Below are 17,766 nucleotides of genomic sequence, written 5' to 3'. Positions count from 1 at the left end.
TTTATCTATAACTGGATCGGAGTCGCGACTCACTGACAAGATCCGGCGAGAAACTTTGTAGGTCAGTTACTGGAGACCATAGACATCACGACGTGAGTACTGCCACCTACATTGCGACGTAAGGAGGAAGTTTCATTTGTAACAAATACCGGCTGTCCTATTCCCCTCAATCCGGAACAACCAAACATTCTTATTAAACAGTTTTCTCTTTATATATCACCATTATAAATTAATAAGAACTCACTGGTCAAGCTCCTTGTAAAATTTCCTTTCCAATATAGCTAAAAAGGTTAATAATGTATAACGTAATTTTATATTGCTAGCTGTTGTGAATAAGATTTTATTTACATTTATGAAACACAGATAATAAATAAATTAATAAAAAAAATAGCCTTTATCGTGAATGCTCGTGGTAGTTACACTGTAATATGTGAAATTATTGTTGTTCTCATTTCTAAGAGTATTATTCTAGTCTGCATTAAAGTTAAGAATAAAATGAACATACTGGATTATTGTTTTATTTTGACATTTTTTGAAGCATAAAAAAGTTCGTTGGATTTCGGTGTTGCTAGACTTCTGATACTCAGCTCATGTACTCTACAATGTTGCTACTCATATGAGGTCAAAGTCACAATTGCATTAAGCCAAAAGCTATAGGTCTACTAGAATCTGACGGCAAAAAACGGAAAAAAATTGTGATAATCATATGGCAACAAAAAAAATGTCATCTGTCAAAACTGAAATTTTTAGGAATTGTTTTTGGTTTGGCTTCAAATTTCCTTTATAAAGTGGTGAAAATGTCGAAGAAACCTCTTCGATCGCAAGCAAGAAATATTGTTTTCAATGTTTATCAAAGAATACTTGATGAACAAGGTGCAGAACAAACACAATCATCGATATTGAGCCATGTGCAAGCGTTGACTGGTTAGTAGGAATGACACGTCTTGATACTTTGGTTTATTGCATTTTCGTGTGTATTATGTACACTTTATTTCAGGTGTCTCTAATACTACCATTAGACGAATTGTTGCTGAAGATCTAACAGGTTAAGCGGTAGGCAGCGGCTTGGCTCTGCCCCTGGCATTGCTGAAGTCCATGGGCGACGGTAACCACTCACCATCAGGTGGGCCGTACGCCAGTCTGCCTACAGAGGCAATAAAAAAAATTAACAGAGGCGTATTTAGTACGCCCGGCAAAAAGAGGAAAGGTGGCAAAAATACTGCGCCTTCCTCGTCTTCCTCTTCCGATGAAGATTTTTTTATGGATGTGCAGTATTTGGAACCATTTTCAAGTTCTGATAGCCTATGCTATTCCAAAAATGGTTTAATTATAGAATTAATTAATAAATTTATGACCAGAGTAATTGGAGTTTTCATCTAAATTTCGAACCCCACATTGGCCACAGTAAAATTTTCAAAAATTATCCTTGATCATTGCATAAATTTTTATATTTGCATGTATCACACAGAATCAGCCGCTATAAGAAAAAAAAGTGTCAAAACGTTTTACTCCAATTTCCCCAATATTGCTACCGTCAATTTCTTTTTTCCTTTTTTGCCATCAGATCCTGGTAGACCTATAGCTACCTACACTCTCTTGGAAACCAGAACCTATAAAAATTTCGTAGTTAAAATGCCAACATTGACCTGAAGGTGAAGACTTTTAAGCTATATGTACCTCAGTAATTCCATGAATTTATTTTGGTACTACATAATACTATAAAACCTTTTTGGTTTCGTAGTTAGCGACTTCTGTATTCCGGAATCTAGGGTCGAAACAGGACGACCTATCTGAAGATAATTGGCATCCGAAGGCGGATTCCTGCTCTTGTCTCGTGGCTACGGACTTCTAGCTGATCTATAATAGGAGAAACTCCTTAGAGCAATTCTTATGGTCAATGATTAGAGCTGTTGAATGGGTATTTATAGAAACACCAGCTGTTAAAAAGAGCGTACTACCTAATTTTAAATTGACATATACACAAAAATAGAATGACCTGACCTATGATCTTTTTAGTGGGTCGCTAATCCGATACGGTGGTAGATTCTGCGATGCACTGCTCTTGCCAGGGATAGTGTTAGCAAATTCTCTTAGGTTGAGCCTGTGAGCTCACCTAACCGTCCGCAATGAGCTGGAATAGCCCCTTAGGCTACCAGTGATTAGGTAAGGAAAAAAGAATAAAATGGCGGACCATATATTTCTTCATAAGTCTCCAAGGAAAAAAATTCAACGGATTTTTCGTATGTCTGTTTTTGTTATCTAAATGTTTTAACGAATATTTTTCTAAAATAAATTTACTCCTTATTGTAAAATAAAAAGCTTCTGTGGGCCGAGAAAATAAAAAAACGCTGCCCTGAAACAATCGCTAAGTTATGACGTAATTGAATGGGAATTTCCTCCTATTTATCTTGTATTACAATACTTTCGTAAACAGATGTGTTTAATAAACAAGTTTTAATGTAATATTCAGTTAAATTCAAATTTGTCACGTTGTTTCCTTACTTGTAACATGTGACTTCCAAGCCAGATGTATATTTTTCTTTTTTTACTTGAACAACGGCTTGTTTTAGGAGGATGTTATTTTATTCTTACCTAAGCTGGTAGCCTTGAGGGGCTATGCCAGCGTAACTTATATTAAAGTCGTCGTCGGTAAGACGTCCGGTGCATTCGTGTTGAAGCTATGCACCGGTGTTCGAATCCCAGGCGTATACCAATTTTTCTAATGAAATACGTATTCAACGAATGTTCACGATTGACTTCCACGGTGAAGGAATAACATCGTGTAATAAAAATCAAACCCGCAACATTTTAATTTTGCATAATTACTGGTGGTAGGACCTATTGCGAGTTCGCACGGGTAGGTACCACCACCCTGCTTTTTTCTGCCGTGAAGCAGTAATGCGTTTCGGTTTGAAGGGTGGGGCAGCCGTTGTAACTATACTTGAGACCTTAGAACTTATATCTCAAGGTGGGTGGAGCATTTACGTTGTAGATGTCTATGGGCTCCAGTAACCACTTAAGACCAGGTGGGCTGTGAGCTCGTCCACCCATCTAAACAATCGCTTGGAGCCTCTGGGTCTGCGGAGGGACTTCGGTTCCCTCTGTATTTTGTACCGCATTTTCCATGGGGAGTGCTCTGAGGAATTGTTCGAGATGATACCAACGTCTCGTTTTTACCATCGCACCGCCCGCCACCGGAGTAGAGTTCATCCATACTACCTGGAGCCACTGCGGTCATCCACAGTGCGTTTCCAGAGGTCTTTTTTGCCACGTACCATCCGGCTATGGAATGAGCTCCCCTCCACGGTGTTTCCCGAACGCTATGACATGTCCTTCTTCAAACGAGGCTTGTGGAGAGTATTAAGCAGTAGGCAGCGGCTTGGCTCTGCTCCTGGCATTGCTGCAGTCCATGGGCGACGGTAACCACTTACCATCAGGTGGGCCGTACGCTCGTCTGCCTAGAAAGGCAATAAAAAAATAAAAAATCCTTACAAGTAGGGGAGCTAACGGGGTTCAAACCTGACTACGTTGCTAAGACGAACCCTAGCAAGAGCCGTGCTTCGCAGAATCTACCACCGGATCGGAAACGCGACCCACTGAGAAGATCCGGCGAGAAACTCAGTGGGCTGTGTCTGTGGGTTAATTTACTCGTCGAGCTCTTCGTCGCAAGCGACGGGTTCGACGAGAACGATGACCGGATTATGTTAAGACTTTTCCCCGTCGGTTATACATTTTGGATTTCAGCGTAGTTTCTAGATTCTGGCAGGAGTATAGGTTTTAGTAGGTATCGATGTAGATTATGGCAACAGTTCCAGTCGGGCTCGCTTATTTCTCTAATAACAGAGAAGACGAACGATATTTCCTAGTTCTTGCAGTTTGCACGTTCTGGTATTGATTTATTTTCCTTTACCAGGCAGTAAAAATTACACTGTGTGACATGATATTTCCGTTAAGCCACCTGCGGTTTCAGCCTTCTATTAATATTAGCAATGATTTTTTTTTTATAGTCTAGAATCTAGATATACATTGATTACTTTTTAGGCGGCCCTTTTTTTGTTTACATTACTTCGCATACCTGTAGTAAAATACCTACACAAAAAAATTATAGTGTCGCCAGTAAAAAAATAATTTAACAGAATATGAGTTGTCAGAAATTCATTACCTCCGTTTAGTTTTTATTTTTTAACAAAAAATGTATACATACTTACTGGACCTGAAAAACATTTGTCGAAGAAGGTACCTCCTTCGATGTATGTATGTATGAATAGAAATAATTGAAGTGGGTACTTGTTTTATTTTTGAGTAGGTATCATTGTCTTATTGATTTGAACATGTATTATAAGCCGCAAGGGTAGGTACTATCGTCCTTCCTATTTTTGCCACGAAGTGGTCATTTATGTGTTACGTTTTGAAGTGGGACCCCCACACAATATTTCGACCTCGTCTCAAGGCTGCGGCGGCTTTTCTTGTCTATGAGCTCCAGTAACCACCACAAAACGGTCGCGCATCTACTTATAAAGGAAATGTTTATAATAGAAAGTAGATAAATATTCTTTCCGAACTGCGAGTTTTTCCTCAGTATAATATAGTCTGACTTTGTTTAGAATAGGGTTGGTAGTGTAGAGACAGTTCCCAAAAACAATATTGTAGATTTGGAAAGTTCATTTATTATTATGTTACATTGCCTGGGATATGTTGTACACGCTTCAGTACCTTTATTTTCTGATAGTTGCTTACCACGGTTACTCCTAATGAATAAAAATAATTTGTCTACATTTTTGTTTCGGGTTTTATAGATAGGTATTTATTTAGGCATGAAATCTTAAAGTTAGGACTGAATGCGAGAGAACTTAACGTCTAATCTTTAAATAGATTATCAGTATGCATTAGTAATTTACAACAAATAGCTTTGTTTTCAACATGTCAAAGATAAAAACGACCGCCAACATTAAAACCTACACCAATGTCAGGTCGTTATCTGACAATCACCTTTGCAAGATCTTTATTGATTTTTCTATATATATATATTTCTATATATATTTCTCTTTTCTTTGAAAATACCAGCCCAACTTCCGTTTCATTTGATGAGGGAAACTAATTGTTTAATCTGTGGATTATTTGAGATAAATACCGTTACCCTTTTTATGATCGCATTGCGCCAATCACCGCAAGCTGTGTTCATCACTGCGTTAAAAACTGCGCTGATCACTGCGTTATTACACATCTATTCACTTATAAAGTGTAGGCATTAAAAGGGTTGGCGCTATGCTATGCCCTTATTCAAACATCAAATTAAGCAGGCAGGTATCAATGCGTACTCAAAACGTTTTAAAGATAAATTCCACGATTGAAGGATAATGTTTTATACCAAAGTATATTCTGGTAGCTATTCAACATCAGTTGGCCCAAAATTTATGCACACATCTAATTGCAAAACCACAAACCTATTGTATCTAAATCCGGTCGTATTTTGTTAAGTAAAGATTGTATTTACTTCGAAATTTCAAGGTTCACGAAGATTAAAGTTTTCTTATTAGAATGCAATTTATAAGTACACTAACAGTACAATGTATCTGGTCGATGACATCAAGAGCTACGATCTGAAATCAGCACAATGAGCGAAGACGCGAATTTCAAAATAGGGACTTTGTTTCCCAGTAAAGAGAAATCATTGTAATTTATAACCCACAATCTAATGTACCTAGTTCATTATAAAATGGGCTACTTTCTAATATTTATTTTGATTATTAAGTTAGTAGATGAAGGCAATGTTTACATTAAGGTGACCTGGGAACTCATCTGCCTCCGCTAATAATTAAAAAGGTGACTATATTTCGGTGCAACCATCCACTATATCTCAGACAAGAATTAGAGAAGCTCTTAATTGTGGGTCGCATAGAGAGCAAGTGCGCCGTGGGCAGAACACCAGCCAAACGGTCAGATCTAGTAAGAGAAGCACTTGGTGGTAGTCTGTACCATGTGGTCCATGCCACCCATGATCGAACATAGTGGAAGAACGTCACATGTGGTCGCGATCCTCAGCAGTTATGGAACGATATAGAAGAAGAAGATCCACTATACTACCATTTGACAATATATTTATTTTGGTATTGAATTTCTTTCGTTCTAAAAGCTTATGATGCATTTTTTTTATCCAGTTATATTTTATTTTATTTTTTTGTTGTTTTTTCTCCTTAAAAGCAATGATATCAAAAAATTGAAGCGAAAACATCAATGAGGAAAACATTTCATTAATATGGCACATGAAAAGTATTATCTATTTTTATAGTCTGGGAAATCCATATGATGCTATATCAAAAGCATTATGGAACATAATAATAAAATAGGTATATTAATATTATATAATATATTAACAATATTAATTCATGCTTGTGTGATTTAGTATTTCCTGTCCTTCTGTCCGACAGTCCTACGAGCACATCTTGAAATGGTGGTGACAGGAATTAAGACATATTGTTATAGATTTAAAGTACTTGGCTATATCTGTAAGTTGCTTTTCTCAGTTTTGACTATATATGCAAAATGAGTTCTTCAAGTAGCTGTACTGGCAGGAGAGAAAATTCTCAGTCGTCATCCAAAATAACTCCCTGAAGTGCTAATGTGAACTGATATAGGGTCAATACAATCTGCATCACAAGGAAACCACTCAAAATCCCACAGCAATATTAGAGGACATCTTACCTGCTAAGTCAAAGATAATCTTAATATGACTTATAGTTCAATCATATTATTATCAATGTTACGGACACTACAATTTTTGTGATCACAATTCAACACACACCACCATGGCATTAAATCGTAAAATTAGTTTTAATTATGTCAATGACTGAGAACTGAAGAATTTATCAACCGTAAGCTCCCAATACCTCCCAGCTCACATTTTTACTGAAATTGTTTTTTGCACCATCTGTTAGCTTTTTATCTTAATGTTAGAAGTGGCTACTTTTCTTTGTATTTTTCTATGATATTATAAAAAAAAAAAAACTTTTTAAGAACTCACACCAAGAAGAAATAACATCTACCTGATTTTTTTGCCAATATTTTTTTATGGAAATACCTTCTAATTTACTTACAGCTCTAAATGTGAATGTGATTTGAATATTTTCTTCTTAACAATATAAAACTACAGTACAAATAATAAACTTTGATTTTGGTTCATAAATACCATCTATATTTTGTTATTATAAAATTTGAGTTATTATGGTCTAAAGCACTTATGAGCTATTGGTGGCTTACGACCAATATGTCATCACGGTTGCTTAATTCAATATGAAACAATCATTCAATCAACATTTCTGATATTACATTTTCGTTAAGTTGCAATGACAACTGTTCAGTTAACTTGTGTCTTTACTTAAATTTCAATGAACTAACAAACCTATACCCACTGACTGATCAATGGATAAGCACTTTATTTCTAGTTGAAATTCAGAGGTGTAGAGGTGAATTCAAAAAGATGTTAATTTTTCAAAGTTTGTTTTGTAACTGTTGTTGATAGATTCTTTAAACGTAATGACAACCATCATGCCTATTGATGCCATAAAGCAATCACCCTTTACTTAGAAGAGTTTGATAGCCATTGGTCCAATGTATTCAATATTATAAGAGCATGTTGCAAGGTATCAACGCGATTCCAGTAAATGCTTTTAATTTGTAAATTGCTACTTGAGTTTGGCCCTTATTTTAATTTAATGAATCCTATTTTGTGATGGTATTGCACTAAAAATAAAATATGGGTTAGCTTTTTGTATTTCATGTATTTTGAAGTTGCTCACGAAGCCAAATTAAAAATTTACATAAATACAATTTATTTTGATAATTTTTATACAAGACGTAAATAGTACAACATAAGATTCACTGTGAAATCATGTTCGATGTGGTTAATAAAGTGAAAATTATACCTAAATGCAATCATTGTTCTATAAAAAAAAAAACAAAAAACATTTCAATGAGAGATCAGTTAAATGATGTTACAATCAAATTTTAGTAAGACTGTGTCCGATAAGTCTCTGGCATAGATAATCAAACTTTGCAAATTGAAACTATCTTCTGTACAAAATTAATTTTAAACCAGCATAATATATACATTGAAGACTCCAGGTATATTTTCTTTATTCACTATTCATATTAATAGTAAAAAAATATGCATACCTAATATTGTAACCAAGCTACATGTGAATGGGTAAACAATGATCTGTGGGATCGCCTAGCCGTTCCGAGGCGAACAAGGTGAGGCAATGGATAACTGCAAAGGGACCGGCGCCGCGGCCCTCATCCACTAATAATAAAAATTTGATCCACAATAGTCTCTCACAAGTTACTCTGTTTAGGATGTGTAACATAACTTGCACTCATAAGTCGTGATATCTCGTTGGTCGTGTGGCGCGCACGGTCGGCACCGGTGCTCTCGTGCCGGCTATTCAGTTGTCCATGGCGTATCTCCGCGTCCACTCCTTCGCGTTCCTAATAGCTTCACTCTCGTTCACCTTCCACAATTCGGCAACGTCGTTCGCCAGCGGATCGTCAGGGTTAGGTGCTGACAGCAGAGCCTGAATAGACAGTAGCACCGTGCGTATTTGTAGAGCTGGACTCCATTTATCTTTAAGAATGTCCAAACAAATGCGGCCCAGTCGGTCTATATTAGGATGATATATTTTCGTGATAAACCTAACCTTAGGTGCCGACATGGGGTAATCCTCCGGTAGAAATAATTCTAATTTGAACAGTCCTCCTTCGAAAGGCGAGTCCTCTGGGCCCGTCACGATAACGTGGAAGTAACGGGCGTTTGTCTCGCTAGGTACTGCGCTGATCCCGGGCACCGGCTCCTGCATCAATCGCTGTGTCTCTTTGATTATTCTACGTGGTAGGGCTGCCATTTTAAATATGCGGTCGAGCGCAGTTTGTCAAATGGAAGCGATTACTCATATAATTGTATAAAATATCTAATTATATTAGCACTGAATGTGTTAACGACGCTTGTTGAGGCACGTTTCCTTATATTAATGAATTACAATAGCATTTTATCTACGAAATTGCAATAAACGCGACTACAAAAGCGAGTGTTCTTTAGTTTTTTTTAACCACAGATAATATAGATTTTCACCAACATAGACAAAATGTAGAATTTAGAATAGGGTGCGTTCAATATAGATGTCTGGAAAAAAGCCTTTTAAATAAACATGCATTAGTTTAAGACAACAAAAACAAATTGTTTATTAAAAGAATAAAATTCTGTACTAGGTTGAGTACCTGGGACTGAATAGGAATCACACAACATTGTTATACAACTTGTGCCGTGTTTGAAGCCTGCTAAAACTAACTTGTCTTGTTATACAGACTTCAATCTATTTAGAAGAAGGCGCAAAAGAGCTTATGAAAAAAAAGGGAAGAATGAAAGATGTCAGTAATAGAAAAATAGTAGAGAGGAAGAACTGTATTCAGCCCTTAATATAAAATCCAAACAGGAAAGCGTGTTTAATTGAAGAGAACCTACATGAAAGTTGTTAAAACTGTTTCGAAAGTTTCGGAACTTGTTTTTTATTATATTTGTGTTTTATATGCTTCTGAATCTTACGTTTCTACCGAGAGTGAATGGCGCACATGATTTTTTAAAAATGAGAGTTACAGGCTGTTCAAAATTTTATGAAACGTATATTTTTTATTCAGCTGACAGAAAATGATAAATGTGAAAAACGTAGGCTCGTAAACAAATTAGTATTTATTATGAACCTATTGTGAAAATGTTATTTTAATGAACAGATCTAAATAAAATCACTTAGGACCGCGGTCAGCGACATCTAATACAGTTTTAAAAATGACGTGATGTCAGCTACTCGTCAACAGATGTCTAATTTTGTTTCATTAAATTTAGAACATCTATGTGTAGAATCTTCAGTATTAAGACAAATTCTCGTTATCAATGACAAATAAGGTTATTATATCATCGATATATTATAGACATATTATATTTAACTTAACTATCTTAATATGGTTGTTTAATATTTATATGACTTAAGTTACAAGGAACACAATAATAGTATGAGTTACCTAAGTGAAAAAGATTAACTTTTTTTTTTTTTTTCCTACCTAAGCTGATAGCCCTAGCGGCTATGTCAGCGTAACCCTAACTTTAGTAGGTGAGCTCACGGGGCTCAAACCTGACGATGTTGCTAACACGAACCCTAGCAAGAGTCGTGCTTCGCAGAATCTACCACCGGATCGGAAACGCGACCCACTGAGAAGATCCGGCGAGAAACTCAGTGGGCTGTGTCTGAGAGTTAGTTTACTCGTCGAGCCCTTCGTCGCAAGCGACGGGTTCGACGAGAACGGTGACCGGTGCTTGAAGTACCTAAAAGCACCGTTAGTGGATCGGGAGGATCCGAAATGACGTGTAAAGATTAACAATAAAGATATACCTAACAACTCAATGTTTAATAAAATTCTTCTTCCTCGGGTTCTAAAATATCTGTATTTCGTAAGGTCTCCAACGTGGGACGACCTATGTAACATTCATGGAAAATATCCGGTATTAAAGGGAGCAGTGAAATAAAATAATTTTTTTTTCTATATGGATATGGGTAATGTCTGTTCATAAATTACCTATAGGAATATTATCAGGAGCATTGGACCCTCTTCTTTTATAGGTAGATAAAGATAGGAAAAGGCGAATCATCTACGGTGTCTTTTTACGAAATGTCAATTAAAAAAATACTAGTTTAAATTTCATACAGCATAACATACATACATTTTAAATCCATCGAGATACAATAGTATTTTCCTTAGTTTTTCGGTTCGTAGAGGTAATTAAAATCACTTTTTCAGTTTATAATATTGTCTTTATATCATTTCTAACGTTTTACAAACTGTAAACAGTTAAATTGTTACAGTAAAAATATGTAATTTCAATTATATCTATCGAGGTAGCTAGTAGACACTAACCTTCCTAGTTGGGTTAAGCGTTGAGTGCGGCACGCGGGATATGTCGGAGTGAACTAATTAAAGCTTCCTTCCACTCAACAAACACGCATTTAAACTTCTGATGATACAGAATTTATCCGCGGTAGGCTGGGAGTAAGGTGACACGACTAATAAAAATTTGAACGAAATATTCCTTAAACTTTCGGATTGTTAGCATTCAGCTAATTTTCCAATCGTCACAGGTGCGTAGCAGATAAGTTCGTCACCTTCCGTACCTTAATCGATGTAGCCATTGTTATAATATTTATTATCAAGGAATTTATCGCCTCTCGGAGGACATTTGATAGTGTCAATCAGCACTAAACGTATTTTACATTAGGTTCACAGCGCTTTCTACCTATGATGGGTATTTAATATCCCTTTGTGTTGCCTGTGTGTTCATTAGTGAACTTTGATATTATTAACTATCTAGGTACCTACACTTGAAGGTACTTTAATAATTGGTGTTCTAGATACTTTAATTTGATAATAATAGAATACGTTTACTTATGTTGTTAATTAACAAGATAATCAATTTAAAATATGTAAATCTTGTTCTCTCAAGGACACCTATATATCCACAGATATATAGCCCACATATGTCCACTGCTGGATATAGGCTTCCCCATGTCTCGCCATCGCCATCACAAATGAGTCCCGCGCTGTCTACATGCAGCCAATCTCCGCTCCTCTATAAAAATAATAACGGAATATACAAACTTCATGTACCGTGACTATGGCACAATTATATGGCAAAAGTTGGATGCTCTAACACAGCAGTGCATTTGGGCAGTGTACATCTTGCGAGATATGCGGACAAAAGGTGGAAATTAGAAACCACACGATAGGAAGGACCAATGGGTAAAAGAAGAAAAGGCTGACAAAGGAACAGCTGGATGGATGAAATAATAGCAACAACAGGAAAAGAATGGAGAAGCAAGGCCAAGAATAGGGAAAAACGGAGTACGCTGGAGGAGGCCTATACACGAAGTGGGGTTCCAATAACACAAGTGCAAAATGTTCGATATTTTTTTTTTAAAAACCTGTTATTTTCGTAAGGCGTTGGAAATAAAATTTGCTTATTATTATTATTATATTATTTATATGGTGCAAGGTACATAGTCAGGTCATAAATTCTGTCACATGTTTAATGTAAAATAATTGAAACAAGTTTATTCATTATGTAACCATTCATATACGAAAATGAACTTAACAAAACATAAATTCTTATGACACTAAAGTTTATTCAAAATGACCTCCGTGATTTTGAATACAGGCCTTCAATCTGCGCGGCCAGTCGTCTATCGCAGCACGAACGAGGTCCATGTCAATATCGGCGGCTGCCTTAATCAAGGATGTCTTGAGTGACTCCAAATTGGGATGAGGCTTTGAGCACGCCTTTTCCTCCAAGTGTTGCCATATCTTGTAATCTAACGGATTCAAATCTGGACTGGAGGAGGGCCAGTCTTCGTGCCGGATGAAGTCGATTTCACGCGCCGCCAGCCAGTCTTGTGTGCTCTTCGCTCTATGAGCTGGCGCCGAATCTTGTTGGAATACCTACGAATACAGTGCCTGTTATTGAACATGGTATGAGAAACAGGTTCCACAAGGTTCGTCAGGACTGTATTTTGATACACAACTGCATTCGTTTTTACACCTTTCTCACAAAAATGTACCTCTGTTAAGCCCCAATAAGAAACTCCCAACCATACCATGAGCGAGGATGGAAAATGACTTCGTTGGACACGCGGAATACGGTTGCTCGCTTCTTCACTACTGTGTGCGTACACCTTATCATTTTGTTTGTTGTAGCTCTCTTCTACGGTAAAAAATTTTTCATCCGAAAAAAGAATTTCCCGATATTTTTTTCCCGCGTACCGCTTCAACAGAGCGCGGCATCTCTTCGGTCTCAGGTCCATTAGACGAGCATTCACACGATGTCCTGTTTTTCTTCGATATGCCCGAAGCCCTAAGTCTTCATTTAACACCCTTTTCACCGTGGTTCTGCTTAACCCCATCTGAAGGGCCAACAGTTTCTGCTTACGTTTGGGATTTCTTTGAATTCGCGCCTTCACAGCTTTTATCACTGCTGAAGTCCTAACAGACCGAGGGCGACCACTTCTTGACCTGTCATCTACACTAGAGTCTTCATTGTATCGTTTGATGGTACGATAAACGAATCTTTTGCTTATATTCAAATTTTTCAGTATGTTAAAAATTTGAATTGGCGCGTAACCGCAACGATGCAACGCAATAACTGCAACACGGTCTTCTTTAAGCGTCCACTCCATATTTAAAAATGAGTAAAATTCTAAAAGTATACATTTTTATTTTCATGAACAAATCGAAATTCTAATTCAATAAACTTTTTTGTGGCCAGCATTCTAAAAGAAAAGTTTTTACTGTGTGACAATACTTATGACCTGACTAGTTATATTATATACATACGACGACCTATATTTTTTTATTACCCGTGTAGACAGACGGTCTGCACCTGATGGTGAGTGGTTACCGTCGCCCATGGACTTAAGCAATGCCAGAGGCAGAGCCAAGCCGATGCCTACCGTTAAGCACCCTCCACAAGCCTCGTTTGAAGAAAGATATGGCATAGCGCTCGGAAAACACCGTGGAGGGGAGCTCATTCCGGATGGTACGTGGCAAAAAAGACCTCTGGAAACGCACTATGGATGACCGCAGTGGCTCCAGGTAGTACGGATGAACTCTACTCCGGTGGCGGGCGGTGCGATGGTCAAAACGAGATGCCGGTATCATCTCAAAGAATTCCTCAGAGCACTCCCCATGGAACATACGGTACAAAATACAGAGGGAATCGAAGTCTCTCCGTAGACCCAGAGGTTCCAAACGATCCGTGAGAATGAGATTATCGACAATCCGAACGGCCCTCCTCTGTATGGAGTCAAATGGAAGATAATTGCAATATTTTTGGTTATCGTGTCTTAATGACAGATGCATAGCATTAATAATACAGTTTACTGGAATGACATGATCGGAGAATTAATTTTATAATAATATTTATGGTAATGTAGGTAGTGATAGTGATAATATGCTTTAGGGTTTAAGGTGAATTGCGTTAATCAAAGTTTGTAATTACCTACCTACGTAATTCTCGTTTAATTTTAGTGAGTGGTGCGACCTTCAAGAATGTTAATATTGTGTTTGTTTTTCAGTTACTGGAGTTAGATATTAATGGAGTTCTTGCGTATATATTCTTGTTTCATTTGATACTAAATATGTCATATATTACTTATAAAATCAAATTACCTTGATTATTCCAGAAGGTTCTAAGATTATAGCTAAGCCTATTTTAAAATCTCATATAGTAGACTACAGAACAGGGTAATACTTAGTCAATACAATAATTTATTTGTAGTTTCATCAAAATTAGGCCAAAGGTTCCATTGGTATTTTTTTAACACAGATTTTTTATAGGGATCTGTGAAATAAAGGGGTTCGAAATTAAATAATACTGGGCGAATGTTTCAAATCTCTAGATATGTCGTAGTGATATTGTGAAAAGACGGGTTCGACGAAATGTGAAAGAAATCTCAAATAATGGCGAAACTGGGATAGAAGTTTAATAATGTCATGTCATTCTTTGTTCGGCAAGACTTAAGGTGCGTGCAGATCAAACTTTTTTTTAGAAAATATTATATACTAGCGGCCCGCTTCGGCTCCGCTCGGGTCTTTAACAAAAATTTCAACGACGTTTTATTTTTTTAAATAAAAGAACACTTATTGCGACATAACTATAATAGTTAGATAGTTATAATAATGTGTTTTACAAAGTCGTAGTATATTATTTTATTCTATCATCAATTGTTTTTGCAGGGCACGCGATGTAAAGAATATTTTAGGTAGTTTTTTTACACCTTATGTTACATTATTGGAGTTTTAGTAAGAATACCTAATTTTTTTCAAAACATATGGCCTATGTCACTCGGGAATAGGGTAGTGATGGTGAAAGAATTTTTCAAATCGGTTCAGTAGTTTCGGAGCCTATTCAATACAAACAAACAAATCTGTCCTCTTTATAATATTAGTTAAAAACGATTTGGTTTATTCTAATATGTAATTGAAATTGTAAAGCAGTCGTGAAGAGTAAAAATGAAAATCATTCACATCTATCTATAAGTACAAGTTTCTTTAATTTTATTTCTTTAGGTTGACTTTTCTAGTTGCTCTGAATGTTAACGCCTGATAAAGGATTTTAATTTCGACCTATTCGCATCAGAAGATTGTTATTTAAAGTTCGTTGGGCGTTTTGTGGATTAGGCCGAGTTTAATTTTACGTTTTTCACAAAAAGATAGAGAATTGCAGACTGTCTACATTTTTTTATTTGCAACGGATTAGCACAAATATACATTAGGAGGTCTTACCGCTAAAAGCGATCTCTTCCAGGCCATCATCAGATTGACAAGATCAACTAAATCAACGAAATTATAATAATAAAGTGTTCTTGTCCGGGGAAAAAATCTGATAGTTAAAAAAACAATAACTGCATACATACAATATAATCAAAATGTAATAAAACTTTTACATAAAAATTGGTTTATTTGAAAATTTTCTCGCGACATTTTTAATTTTTAATATTGTAACCCTGTATCGAGTCCCGTATTTTCCTTGTTGCATATATATACAAAAGATCCTGGGAACTGTTTGCAGCCCAACCTAAGTCCAATTTTAAATCCAAATTACCCAGGGACACGTTCAAAGATGCAAGAAATATAATTTCCCAAAGCGACAAACGCTAATTGAAACAAAAAACACGGATAGATTTCGAAGAATCATTTGAAAGTCTCTTGTTAAACATTAAGAATATAGCCAAACAGCTATTTACCCTTTCATTTCATTTCCATAATTCATGTGTGGAACGTACGCTAAACAACATTTTCAAAATTCAACATGAAAAAGTTCTGAGAAGGACTAACGAAATAAACTTAATGGTATAAGCTTTTAGTGGCATTCAATTATTAAATATAATAAAAATATAATTTCAGTCGAATTGAAAAATGTAATGTGGTGGAAGTGTTATTAAGATAAAAACTTCAGAGGTGTCAAGGGACACCCGGATGGAACGAAGTTCCTTTCGATTAATTAGTGACGGAATTGTAATTTTTTTTTAAAGTTAAAATAATAAATTACGGCATTATGAAGAAGAAAAAAACAATACTATGAACTAAATTACTATTGTTGAAACGCTATCTCGAGAAACTGTACTCATTACGCGGACCAATCGGATACGAGCAATATCACGCGATAAGCGCCTACACGTTGATTGGTCAGAATGACGGATCTAAAAAGTGTCGTGACAACTTTTCGTAAGAATTTTTTCCGTCTAGCCCCCTTTCACAACGCGCGATAAGGAACATTGTTCCAATAATAATATGTTGTAAAAAGTTCTAACTACGGCTTTGGACTGTTTGCAGAAATCCTTATTAAAATGTGTCTTTTGCGGTCATCAGGGGTCAATGTAATCATCTTATCAGATAAAGGAAGTCCATTTATGGTTGACCTCTCTTCTATGGCCACAAAATGGCCGGTATGGATCAGTCTGCGTTCGATTTATTCCTGCGACCCTCGTCACGTCTAAAGTACCATGACTGGCTGACAGTTAACGCACAGCCTCCTCAACATAATCTTAAAAGGGGGTGAATACTCCTTAAAGTAGGTATTCTAGAAGTACAACTGATAATGTGGTTTTTTATGTTTTATTGCTTATATGGGTGGACGAGCTCATAGCCCACCTGGTGTTAAGGGGTTACTGGAGTAGCAATAAAAAATCTAGCAATAAAAAAAATAAAAAAATATATATATATTAAAATACTTTTCCCCCTACCTTGATAGCCTAAGCGGCTATTCCAGCTACTCTCCACTCTAGACCGCTACTGAGGAATCGATGAAAAGTATACTTCGTCGTATATATAAAGCATATTCGGAAATCGATAAAATTAACCTAAAACGTCGTGTGTCTAGACTCGTATTACCAAAATACGATGACGTAACGATACTTAATGAATGAACCAACAAATGAATGAATGAAATTATTATTAGTTTATTACGTAATGTCGTACCGGGGAGTGGAGCCGTGATGAATCGGTTGGCCTCTATGATAAAGCATTTTGTGGATAAAAACGAGCCGAACCTTCTGTCACGAATGTAGGGACAGCATTATTAAGTATTTTGCTTTTATTATTGTCTTTGCAATGTTGATTGTTGATATATGATCATTTTGCAACTAATTCCATGCTACGTTTAGAGCCAAGACAAAAAGTTAGTTAGTAGATAGGCAGATGGTTTGTTTGGAAGAAGATTATAGATCTCATAGACATCACGACTTGTCAGCCGCTGTCTATTTTGACACATGAAGTCGAAATCTCAATTGTAAATAATGACTGGACTTTCCGCAATTTAAATTTATGACAGCGAAGAATTATCCCTGTCACGGAAATTAAATCTAATATTAAAAAATAAATAAATAATAATATCATATAAAAAAAAAGACATGCCCGCTGAGTTTCTTGCCAATTCTTCTCAGGACGGAGGCTAGTTCTTGTGAATTGGCGGTAGTTCTTTTGACGTTCAACAAGCATGTACTTTCATTTATGTTGAATTTTTTTTTTTGATTTGATTTGATTTGAAGTAAATAAATATTGTGCTTAAAAATTCTTAAATGATTTTACTTTTGTTTTATCGTTTAACGCTATCGCTAAGCCCCGATTTCTACAGCGTTAACGCGGCAAATTTCTTGTTAAAGAAAATACCTTTTC

The 17,766-nt window shown here is 36.3% G+C and overlaps 1 protein-coding gene across 1 annotated transcript; it reads right to left on the bottom strand.

Moving 5' to 3' along the window:
• Positions 1 to 7,761: 7,761 nt before the first annotated feature.
• Ubc13 (ubiquitin conjugating enzyme E2) lies at positions 7,762 to 9,123 on the bottom strand. The gene is given in 1 exon segment (NM_001046928.1): positions 7,762 to 9,123. A coding segment is annotated over 1 exon segment (456 nt). The 5' UTR covers positions 8,898 to 9,123; the 3' UTR covers positions 7,762 to 8,441.
• Between the last annotated feature and the right edge of the window lie 8,643 nt (positions 9,124 to 17,766).

Source organism: Bombyx mori, chromosome 5 (genome assembly GCF_030269925.1).
Source record: "Bombyx mori chromosome 5, ASM3026992v2".
In the NCBI taxonomy this organism is placed as follows: Eukaryota; Metazoa; Arthropoda; class Insecta; order Lepidoptera; family Bombycidae; genus Bombyx; species Bombyx mori.
The sequence above is the reverse complement of the archived record's forward strand: the minus strand, read 5'-3'. Positions and strand labels throughout refer to the sequence as shown.